The sequence below is a fragment of the Phascolarctos cinereus genome, unplaced genomic scaffold (genome assembly GCF_003287225.1).
Source record: "Phascolarctos cinereus isolate Bilbo 61053 unplaced genomic scaffold, phaCin_HiC Scaffold_3;HRSCAF=262, whole genome shotgun sequence".
Classification (NCBI taxonomy): domain Eukaryota; kingdom Metazoa; phylum Chordata; class Mammalia; order Diprotodontia; family Phascolarctidae; genus Phascolarctos; species Phascolarctos cinereus.
Window position 1 is genome coordinate 142,782,832 of NW_027555736.1, and position 12,613 is coordinate 142,795,444.

Below are 12,613 nucleotides of genomic sequence, written 5' to 3' on the forward strand. Positions count from 1 at the left end.
GCCATTTACAATATACCTCTATTTTTCCAGATTGATTTCATGTTACTCTTCATTATGTGCTATATGTTCCAGCCAGACTGGTTTGCTTGCTGTTCCCCATACATGACATTCTGTCCCTCACTTCTGTTCCTGTTCACAGCCTAGCCTGATGCCTGGAATATCCCCTCATTACCTCCTATTGGAATCTCTCACTTCTTTCAAGGCATAGTTTAAGTGCCACAAGAGTCCTTTCCTGGTTCTCCTAGTTAGTATTCTCTACTTCCCAAAATTACTTTCTATTTATTTTATATCTATCTATTTATATAGAGAATGTATCTATGAACATATTGTTTCCCTCTAGTAGAATGTAAGTTCTTTGAGGACAAGAACAGTTAGATTTTTATTTTTATTTTTTGCTGAGGCAGTCGGGGTTAAGTGATTTACCCAGGATCACACAGGTAGTAAGGCTCTAGTGTCTGGGGCCCAATTTGAACTCAGGTCCTCCTGACTCCAAGGCCAGAGCTCTATGTACTACACTACCTAGCTGCCCCTCAGTTTGATTTTTTTCCCTTCATATCTTCAGCCCCTAGCATAGAGCCTGGCACATAGCAGGTGCTTAATAAATGCTTGTTGAATTGACATGATTTATTTATTCATACAGCTTCTAGTAGCAGATCTGGGACTAGAAACCAGCTACTTGCCCAGCACCCAATTTAGTAGATTTTTCTATCAAAACTACTCTATTTTGGAGTTAAATCAGTTGAATTGACATCCTGGGACAGAGGCAGCAAGAGTATACGACTAAATCAGTGAGCCAACACTTCCAATTTGGGGAAGAAAAGAAATACATAACTAAGGAACACACTAGACCTTAATTTCCATGATGGTTCTGTAAAAAGGCTAAGGCTTGCTTAGCTCTCCCTCATTCCTCATCTTCCCACCAGGCCAGCTCAGTGATAAAGGCAAAAGCTGTGATTTCATAAAGTGGGACAGGCTTTCTTTGGCATATTTGATTGCTTCTCCATCTCTAATGTTACAAATAGAGAAGCACCCAGGGAAATGCTGCTCTCTTTTTTTGCAGTCATGAGGGATGGACATTTTCAGTAATTTCTAGAAAGTACTGGAAATATTCATCTCTCATGACTAAATATCCCAGGAATATGACATGGGATCCCAAGGAGGAGATGTAGTTGTGGTGAAGGCAGTCTGCTGCAGGTGAGACTGGACTTGAAAAAACAGAAATAGGTTAGGGACTCCGCATCAGAGGGTATGAGTGAAGCCTACATAGAAGAGTTGCACATTTGGATTGTAAAGACAAATGCTGTAAAATAGTTTTCCTGTAGATAGCAATGGGTATCTAAGATAACTAGGCTTTCACAGGGTTAGATGGGACTAACATTGAAAAACAGGTTTTAGTGGAAGTTTAAGCACAGAGGAAACAAAGCTTTGGGCATATATAAGGGATGGTAAATAGTCTAGTTGGAGGGTGGAGTAGAGTAGGAATACAATAACAACTAACCTTTATGTGCCCCCTTATGGTTTGCAAAACACTAGATTTTTTTTTGTTTGTGCTTTTTTGGTGAGGCATTTGGGGTTAAGTGACTTGCCCAGGGTCATACAGCTAGTAAGTGTCAAGTATCTGAGGCTAGATTTGAACTCAGGTCCTCCTGACTCCAAGGCCAGAGCTCTATCCACTGTGCCACCTGGCTATTCCAAAACATTAACTTTTTAGGGACTTTTTTGGCCTATAAAAATGGTGTTAAGGTCCTCAGAGCTCTTGGACTTGTGGTGTATTGTTCTCAGCACTGCAGCGTTGTGCTGCTCAGTATTTGTCCATCTCTGAGCCTTCCAAGCTGTATCACCACTCCACCTCTCACCCGCCATCTCCAGGCTTTCTGACCATCCTTGGGCTTTGTCAGGGGAGTCCTTCTGCCTTGTTCAATATGGACATGGAGTGTTCTAGGTCACCCGTGTCTCTTTGGTCTTGCTTGGAGTTTGCCTTGTCCGTTGACTTTGTTGGTGGGGCCTCCTTTTCCTATTGTCTGTGGGCTTCTGGCTGACTTAGAGAAGTTTTGGATTGGAAGAAGTAACTTTACTGCAGTTTCTCATGGGATTTCTTGATTGTCATTTAGTCTAAAGTAAACTTCAGTTCAGAGTTTTATTGGAATAGGTACGTGGGAGCTGGGTGATGGTCTGCCTCTGAAGGAGACAGGTATGTTGGCGTGGAAGTTCCTGCTTTTTGCATTTGTTTCCACAGTAGTTAACACAATACTTGACACAGATTATGTGCTTAATAAATGTTTATTCATTCATCTATCTCTATACTAATTCCTAGTCTCCCGAATTCTAATACCAGATCACCAGCTGCTTATTGGATATTTCAACCTGGAGTCCAGTAGGCATCTTAAATTCCACACGTCCCCACCTTCTGAACTTGCTTGTTTTTGTTGAGGGCACCACCATGCTGTCTGTCACTTCAGCGGTGTAAAGAAACACAATACTAAAAAGCAACAAAACTCAGGTAGAACAGAAAGGGCCTATATTGGTATTATATTATTAAAGTTAAAGCACATGGCCCTTTTTAGTCAGCACACTACATATTGGAGAATGACAGGTACTCCTGGCCTTAATCATCCAGTTACAGGTTTTACATAATTTGTCTTAGGTGGGAGTTCTTTGAAGATTTATGTGATTGTTTGTAGGAAACATCTGTTGTGTCAAAACAAAATGTGTTGATAAAAATTAAGCAACAGTTCATACATATCTGTAAGTATAGTCTATACTCCCGAGTATTGTGTTCAAGGATTAGGAACTACTTGTATTTGGAGGAGAAAATTCAAACTGTTAATAACCACATAAAAAGGTTCTCAAATTCTTTAGTGGTTAGAGAAATGCACATCAGGGTGAACCTAAGATGATACAATATACCCAACAGTATGGAAAAAATAAGAAAAATGATTGTTTTCCCTGTGAGACAGGCAAACTTGGGAAGACTTATGTGAACTGATGTAAAGTGAAGTGAGCAGTAGAAGGACAACACTGTACATAGTAACAGCAATATTGTGCAGTGATCAACTGTGAATGACTCAGTCTTAACTATTCTCAGCAATATAGTGGTCAAAGACAATTCCAAAGGACTCATAATGAAAAATGGTATCCACATCCAGAGAAAAGCACTGATGGAGTCTGAATGCAGATCGAAGTATACTATTTTTTACTTCATTTTTTTTGTGGGGTGTTTTTTTTTTTTGGTCTGTGTTTTCTTTCACAACATAAATAATATGGAAATAAGTTCTGTATGATTACACATATGTAACTTATGTAAAATTGCTTGCTGTCTCAGGGAGGGGGCAGGGTATAGGGGAGGGAAAGAATTTGGAATTCAAAATTTAAAAAACAAATGTTAAAAATTGTTTTTATATGTAATTGGGAAAAATACTCTCTTAATTGAAGAAAATATTAAAAAGGTTTTAAAAGGTTGTTGGATAGCATCAGTTGTATCTAAGCATAATTATCAATAAAAATATTTTAAAAGGGCAAATATTTCCATTTTAGAGGTCTAGAAATTAAGGTATTTAATAACTTGCCCAAGGTTGCTGTTTATAAACATAGAGGTTGAATTGAGACTACAGTCCCATACCACAGAAGTTTTTAAAAAAAACAAAAACACCTCACCTTATTCCTTGCATATTTCAGAAGAAAATATTTAGTGATTATTAATAAATTAGTGGATGTGTTAGATATTTCTGCCAGTAGTGTCAACTTGAAATTCTAGAGGGGATTTCTTTCCTAGGAGTTCCTTATACCAGTGAAAGCACAGATCCATTTCCCATCCCTGTCCCACCATTGTATTTCTCCTTTTATTTTGGTCAGTTTCAGGAACATGGGATACATTTGGATTCATTGACACTTACTAAACACCTACAGGTGCAGAACATTATGTTCAACCTTGGAAAAGACAAAGTTTAGATAAGACATGATCTCATTCTACCTTTGTGGAATTTTCAATCTAAGAGCAAATATTACATATACACAAATAACTATGATGCAGAATAAGATGTAAGTGCATTAGAAAGGTCCAAATAAAGGGGTATGGTTGAAATAGTCATTACTGATGAGGGGGAGAGGAAGGGAAGAAGTTAGAGAAGGCTTCGTGTCGCAGGTGTCATTATACTTGGCTCTAGCACTTAGTGCAGTGCATTGCAATAGATGTTTAAAATAAATTTTATTGACCTTAAAAGGTAGTTAAAGTTCTGTAAAACTAATGCTTCCAAAGTCTTGTCAGCTAAGAGTGACAGTGTTACTCATTATTTGGCAGTGGGTATAATAAATGTTTGACTGTACGTGATTCCTGTATACTCTGGAAAATATTTTGGTATCACTTTGATTCTTTTTTTGTTCGTATTGGCTTTGTCCCAAGACAAAAATTTGTTCATGATTGCAGCATTAGTGGAATTGGTATATGTGATTTCTCACATTATCTGCTTATATGATGACTTTGCAGAAATGTTTCCTTCCCTTGAGGTAGTTACCAGTTTCTTGTAGTGACAGCCATTTTTCCCACACATTTTGCACATTTCTTCTAAGAGTTAATACTTCAAAGAGAATGATTATTCCTATTTATTGGTATAATTCCTCTTTTACCTCAGAAACTCATATAAAGTAAACTTAATTTTTTTGATTATAATTTATTTAAAAATTTTAATTATGTACATGTTTTAATTGTACTTTTCTATTTAAACCTTACTGGAGATTATTCAAATGTGTGGTTCCTTCCCTGTTCATTTAAAGACTCCTCCCTCAGTGCCTTGATTTAAGCTATATACAATATAATCACATTTGGTAACTTTAGGTTTGAAGTAACTTAAATAGGACTTGAGCTTTTTACTACATTTTTTTATATTAAGAGAATTAAAAAACTAAAAACATGCCGTGCTTTGTTTTAGAAAGAGGAATTGTACAGACTTTGTAACAAAACTATGATCTATATATGTAGAAAAATGTGAAAAGGACCTCTCTACGACAGTTGTATATTTAGTGTTGATAAAACATTCCATTAGATTCCAGTTGTGTTCTTAAAACTGACCACCCATAGTAAGGACCCACAAAAACATATGATCATCTTAGCGGTAGCTAAACCATTGAATGATTTCATTATTATGGTTTTCTGACATGTGTTGATGAATATTTTCTTTGCAGTTATCGCTGTGATGATTTTGTGGTAAATGATACCAAGCTGGGACTGGTACAGAAAGTCAGAGAACATTTACAGAACTTGGAAAAGTAAGTAATATGCAAATGGGAAAAAAAAATTGAATGGCAAAGAACTGACATTTACTAGTGGGCCTGCGTGAGATTAAAATGTAATTGGGAAAAATTTAACAAAATGAATAAAAATACAGTTGAACATAGATAATGTTAACATGTAGTTTTCAAAGTCAATATATGACCTGCAGGAATCCATATGTATGATTTAGTGATCCCCATTTCTCTTTGAGTTTGACACCCACTGATGTAGAGGAATATAATTTAAAGTGGCTTTTCCCCCTTCTTGAATATCATAAATATGTTTCAGTATAATTAAAATATATAAATTTCTGAAAATTTCTAGAAGATTCTTATCTCTATAATGATGTTCATTGGTGTGTTATACATCTGTTAGTTTCTATTCTGTTCTAGACTATTCTAATCTATTATTTCTTATCCAACTATGGGCAACCACTACAGGCAATGATTTCAGAGGAGCAGGTCAGGGAGTGTAGGTGGAGGAAAGAAAATACATGAAAAGGGTTTTATAAAACCACTGACATAGAATATATAAACTAGAATTACCTGTGGTTCAGGCTGATACTTTTCAGTATGTCTTCTATCATTCAAAATAATCTAAGGCCAGTTTAATAGCAGCAAAGATACTGAAACTGTTTCTAAAAAGGTGGAGCTTTGACTGTCACGTGCCTAGTTATCTTAAATGTATAACTGTTTGGGATACCAAATCCCTCAATTTCCCTTTTTAGCATGACCTTCAGAAGGTCACTTCAGTAGGTGTGATGGAGTTGTGAGTTGCCTTTAACTGTCAGAATGTATTGAAACATCTATATATGGATAAATATTATTTTCAGAATAAACAAGCACATGTAATTTATTAGAAATGAGTTGCCATCTTCCAGGCTTCAAGCCATGAGTAAAAGTCCCGTTGACAGTTCTCTGGGTCTGAAGGTCACTGTGGTACTGAATTGTGGCTCTAGAAGCCTAATGACTGAAATTTATAACCTGATAGTCACTCTTTGTCATGAGTAACTAGCTACCTGTTTTTCTTTGCAGTTAGTTCACTAAAAGTGTTTTTAAAATAGACCAGAAGCACTCACACAACTTGGTGGTATTGCTAAAAGAACATTTTAAAATTGCACCCCTGAAGGAAGTGTCCTCCAGTTTACATGAAGCTTACTAGAAAGGCCACATAGTAGAGCAGATGGAGTGCTGGCCTTTTACTCGGGAAGACCTGCCAGAGACACTTGCTGGTTGTGTAATGCTGGGCAAGGTACTTCATTTCTGTGGGCCTCAGTTTCCTCATTTGTCATATGAGGTGGCTGAACTTGATGACTTCTGAGGTTTGCTGTAGCTCTGACTCTTTGATCCTATGATGCTTTAGTTCTTATTAGTGGTAGTTCATGTATTTTAATTAAACATTGTTCAGTTTTTTGAGACACTGATTATATTTGCAGTCGACTATGTTTTGATGTATTTGGAATCAAAGGGAAGAATGACAGTATTTTTTATTTTCTAAAATAAATGAACAAAAACAAAATCTTAAAACTCAGATTTTGGCATTAAAATATATTTACTGATTTGTTCTCTTTGGAGCTTTTCTTCCAAGAAATTCATTACTTTAGTGTTTATGACATAATAGGCACAGCTGTTACTTTTTAGATGGTTCAGTATTCAGTTTTAGGAAATTAACAATGAACTCTGTTTTAAAGAACATGGAGCATACATATACTACATACATACACCCAAATCATTGGCTTTTCCTACAGTTTATCACCTACAAGATACTGAGGGACCTGGGTGATAGAGAGTGTTACTTTTTTTGTTTTAGAATTTTCTGAAATAGTAATGGTACAATAAGTATTTTGCTTTGCCTTTATTCTTTCTGAAATTAGTGGGTAGCTATTACATCATAATTTTTTTAATGTTATTCTTATTTTTCTCAAAGAAAAAAAAGTGAAGCAAATGTAGTCTAGTAAAGGTATTAAAAATTTCAATGGAAAAATCACTTTTTCTTTTCACTTCAAGATCATTTTAGCAGGTGAAATGTCCCATGGACTATCTGCCTTACTCAGTTCCTCTTGCTACAGCCTAATAGTACCTTCCAAGTGCTTAATAAATGCTTGTTAAATTGGATTGCCGCCATTTAAGAAGATGAAAAAATCCTCAGGTGCTTTTTTTCAGGGCTAGATAACCATTATTGTAGGTGTGCTTTATTGTGTTTTTTGGGGGAGATGGGGTAAAAAAATTTTAGATCTAGAAGGGATGCTGGAGATCATCTAAATACTCCCACTCCTGGCCACAACCCTACAAATGAGGAAACTGCAGCCCAGGGAGGCTAGGAAGACACAAGTTGTAAGTAGCAACAACAGAATTCAAACCTTGTTATTTTGACTTCTAAGTTTTTTGGTCTTTTTACTGTGTCATTGTACTTGAGCTTCATTAAGATAGATTCAAATCTGTGGTGGAAAATAAAATTTAACTGAATTTTTTAAGATGAAATTTTTGATTAGTTCTATAGTTCAGAAAGGTAACATGGCTTAGTGGAAAGTTTTCAACGTGCATTTAGATGGATCTGGGTATAAACCCTCTCTCTCTTACTGTCCTATTTGTAAAATGAAATAATGCTTGTAGTGTCTGTTTCACAGGATTGTTGTGAAAATCAAATTTCTGATATTATCAAGTGAAGAAATGCTAGAGGATTTTTACTTTTTTAGTGATTTTTTTTTTTAGAGGAAAGAGAATTAACATGATGTTATAAAAGTAAAGATACTTTGACTACAAGACACTGAGGCAAAAAAAAAATAGGTATGAGTATTAGATGTGCCTTAGAAACCTCAGGCAGTCTGCAGTCTGATAAGGTAATCTGTAAATTCAGGCTCACTGTTTGATTGCTTCAGCTGAATTGGCCATTCATTTTAATAGTGAAGAACTTCACTGTTTGCTCCCTCCTTGTAGAAACGGCCTTAGAGGTCAAAGAAGTCTTTGAACAAGTTTAGGAATCACTTTAGCTAGCAATAAGAGTGTAGGTAATTTTAAATAAGCAAAATAAAACAAAATCAGTCCACAAGCATTTATTGAAGATCTACTATGTGCCAGGAACTTAAGACTGAGGATATCACAACAGAAAGGAAATAAGCCCTATCCTCAACTAGTTTATATTCTGTTTTGAGGTATATTAAATAGTAGTACCTTTTTTCTTTATATGGATCAAGGTCCTGACTTTAAAATATTTTTGCATATAAGCTTGGATAAGCTTTCTGCGTCTTAATTTTAGATCCCAAAATTCAACCAATAAAGATTAAGAACATTTTTTGTTAGAGTGTTACCTAGTGGTTCTTACATTTTAGACTAATACGTTTTATTTGCCTTTTTAAAAAACAAACAACGTTAGTATCATGTTGCCAGTGCAGTTTCTTGACTACTAAGTCTGCCATTTTTATATGTTAGAGTTATGGCAGCGATTATAATTGGTGATTATAAACCTGACACTGCATAATGGACATAGCTGCAGATTTTAAAAGATGTTTGAGGGTTGGCATAGTGTCTCTTGTTTTAAACATTTAGGGTCACACAATTCTTGTGAACTAGTTGTAGAATTATAGCTTTCCTAAAGCAGATAGCTTGTTTAGAAGCAGAATGAATTCTTATTTTTATCTTATTCTACATTGACCCACACTTTTTAAAAAACAGTTGTGGTCAACAATAATTCACTTTGTCCCATATGCTAGAGAAAATGGAAATAGATCGCGCTTATATTTAAAAAGACAAAAAAGACAAAAGAATACACACAGTTCTGATGTAATTCTTTCTGGCCATGTTTTTAAGCCTTGTAGTATTTGACTGGATATCACTAGAATCTGTAATCTGTAATATTATTATTTATGTAGTTATTCTGTGGAAATTGACTGGATACAGTATTACGAACGGGATACCTTTTTCAAGAGAGGGGAAAATTGTACACCAATAGTCAGTGTTAGCTTATGTAGCTCTTTTTCTTTTTTTTGATTGGTAAGCCAAGTATATAGCAACTTAAAAGTAATTTTTGACATTTGAATAACTTTTGAAAGATGAGAAGTTGCTCTTGGATAAATTCCATGTAAAGCATTCCTTTTATCTAGCAAAAGGTTGAGTTATCTTAGTTCAGAACTTTCATGCTAATTTATATTTACTTTAGGGTACCCACTTCATTTTGAATAAATTCTTCAGGAAGGTATTACTTGTTTTAAGGCAAATGTTTACTATAAATTTCAAAGCCATATGTTAAAGCAAGGAATTAGCACATTCTGGACTAAAAATTATGGCTCCTGAAGGATAATATTAGCTTAGTGTACCCCAGACTTTTTGTGTTCAGAAGCTATTCTTCCCCACCCGAATCCTCCAATGCAAGAAAAGCGAACATTTTGGGAGGTGGAAGTCTGTAACATGCGGTGGGGTACAGGGAGAGGGCTAGGAGAGAAGACTTTCCAGCTAAATGCAGCTTTGAGTCATTTCATACCTCCAGGAGGGGAGGATGGGGGTGTGTGTGTGTGTGTATGGAAACAAAGCCTCTACTCTGGAGTGCCATTCAACTACTTGGGTATCTTTAAAACCGTAATCTGTTTTGTTTAGGTTTTATAATATCTAATTTATTTCTCTATAGTTCAGCTTTTACAGCGGACAGACATAGGAAAAGGAAACTTTTGGAAAACTCATCTCTAAACAGCAAGTTGTTGAAAGTAAATGTAAGTAATTAAACTTTGTTCTGAGATCAATTAGTTGGTATGATTTAGCTGTTATTTTGACACAGTACTACAATTGCAGTATACTTCTTGAAGATTCCTATAAATGATCCAAGGCTGGATTTTGAGTGCATTCTGACAAGGATCTTTGGAGCTATGCAAATGTTATTGAAGAAGAGTAAGAAGTTGAGGAAAGGTTAAGGAAGTGAGATTATATAGATAGACAGGAGATCCAGGGGCCATAGAACCTCTCTGGTAGGAGAGACTAAAATGGACAAAGTGGAATCTACATGTCAAGGTTCTCACTAACCATGTACTTACCCAAAGTATAAAGACAAGTAAGTGAAAGAATATTTGAGTCAGGAAATCTAGTTATAGTAGTTTCTCTATTTAATAAGCTGAAACTTTTGGGAAAGTCATTTAACATCATTGAGTCTGTTTCCTTATCTCATAATAAAATTTCCCCTAACTCCCTTATAGAATGTTTGAGACCTAAAGAACCTTGAAAACTGTATGTATGTTGTAAACTGCTACACAAATGTGTGGTAACATTGTTATTACAAACTGCTCTTGTTTTCTCTATTTCCCTTACCTCTCAAAGCCTGGATCAGGAAGGTGATCCAGACTGCAATAACTGTATATAACAAATCCCCAAAATTTGTACTTGGATGAAAACTTCTTATATACTTGATTACTTATATTGAGAGATCTGAGTAACAAGAAACGATAGTTTAGTGGGAAAAGACCTCGATTTGTGGTTAGAAGACTTAAATTGTAATGTTCCAAGATTCACTCCGAGGTTGTTAAGTGTTCTAAGCTTCTCTTTTATTGTATTTCTCAGTCAGTTCAAGTACATGTGGCTTGCTTTAGCACTGTATCTCTTTACAGTGGTGCTCTGAAAAATAAGATACTATTAAAAATACTTCTTGGATACAAGGGGTTTTTTTTAAGGTGGAAATACCATAATTTTATTTTTTTCCCCCTTAATAGTATTTTATTTTTTCCAATTACATGTAAAGATAGTTTTCAACATTCACTTTTATAAGATTTTGAGTTCAGATGCAAGTCTTTAAAATTTTAGTATAGTTCCATAACTTTATTATTCAGGACCTTCTATTGATGGTAGAAAATTAACTAAATATAATTCTTCAGAAAACTCAGATTAATAATAATTTTCCTCCAGTTTTATGCTCTAAGATGAATGTAGATTTGTTTCATGGAAAGAACATTATTTGCCTAACTATATGCCAACAAAACCAACACTTTAAATGAAATGAATGATTAGTTGCAAAGACATAAAATACCCAGATTAATGTTAGAAGAAATAGGGAATTTAAACACCTTGATCTTGGGAAAATAAATCACAAATGAACTCCAAAAAGAAAAAAAAATCAAGTGGATTTACAAGTGAATTCTATCAAATATTTGAAGAAAATCTTGTTTCAGTATTATACAAACTATTTGCAAAAATAGAAAAAGAAGAGATCCTACTAACTCTCTATGAAACAAATATGGTTTTTTCATGTAAAACAAGGACAATCAAAATAAAGAAAGAAAACTAGGGAACATTATTGCTAATTGATATTTATACAAAACCTCTAAATAAAATATTAGTATTAGCAAAATGGCTTCAACAAAATATCACAGGTCATACACTATGATGAGGTTGGATGTATACCAGGAGTTCAAGGCTGGTCAAAAGTCATGATGATATCAATAAATACAGAATAAGCTTTTGACAAAATACAAATACCATTTCTGTATTTTGTTTTTGTCTTTTTAGGAAAGAAAACAAAGTGGAAAACATAGGAAAAGTTAACCTTTCCCTTAACATAGTAGTATGTATCTAAAACCAAGAGCCCATTGACTGTTGACTCTTTATATGTAATAAAGATAAACCTGTGGCCTTTGCAGTAAGAGCGAGGGTAAAAAAAGAATGTCTTTTGTCACTACTACTGTTTGATATAGGACTAGAAATGTTAGCCAGATCAATAAATAGAAAATGAGGAATAAGCATAGGCAAAGAAAAAAATTGCTTTTTGCTTAGAGAATCTCAGGGAGTCAACTAAAAATTATTTGAATCAGGGGCAGCTGGGTGGCGCAGTGGATGGAATACTGGCCCTGAAGTCAGGAGGACCTGAGTTCAAATCCGGCCTCAGACCAAACACTTGACACTTATTAGCTGTGTGGCCCTGGGCAAGTCACTTAACCCCATTTGCTTAAAAAAAAATTATTTGAATCGATTAAAGTTGTAGGATAAAAAATAAATCCAGTAAAATTCAATAGTAGATAGACAAATTCCATTTAAAAGATTATGGAATATATAAAATACTTGGAAGTCTACCTACCAAGATAACATGCAAGAACTATATGGATTCAACTACCAAAAACTCTTTACAGAAATGAAGTCAACCAATTCTCTGAACATTTCTGCAAAGCTTTTATCAACTTATTCTTTTAAGAGAGTCTTTTTCTGTTGTACTGATTCTCCAGTTTTGGTCCATATGTTTGGTCCACTGTTTAAGTTTTAAGCAGCATGCTTATATTACAGAATTTAAAATCCTCAACCTATTCTCATCATTCCTACTCTTCCCAGTTTTATTCTAACTCAGTTCAGCCAATTCCATTGTGGCCTTTGGAACCCTTGC

The 12,613-nt window shown here is 34.9% G+C and overlaps 1 protein-coding gene across 2 annotated transcripts in view; it reads left to right on the forward strand.

Annotated features, from left to right (window-relative positions):
- The window catches only part of USP3 (ubiquitin specific peptidase 3), a 107,040-nt gene that overhangs the window by 61,190 nt on the left and 33,237 nt on the right, over positions 1-12,613 (forward strand). For both annotated transcript variants that reach the window (XM_020983974.2, XM_020983982.2), the window contains 2 exons: positions 5,179-5,262; positions 9,887-9,968. In XM_020983974.2, the coding sequence (XP_020839633.1) occupies positions 5,179-5,262; positions 9,887-9,968 (166 nt within the window). The remainder of the gene's footprint in view (positions 1-5,178; positions 5,263-9,886; positions 9,969-12,613) is intronic.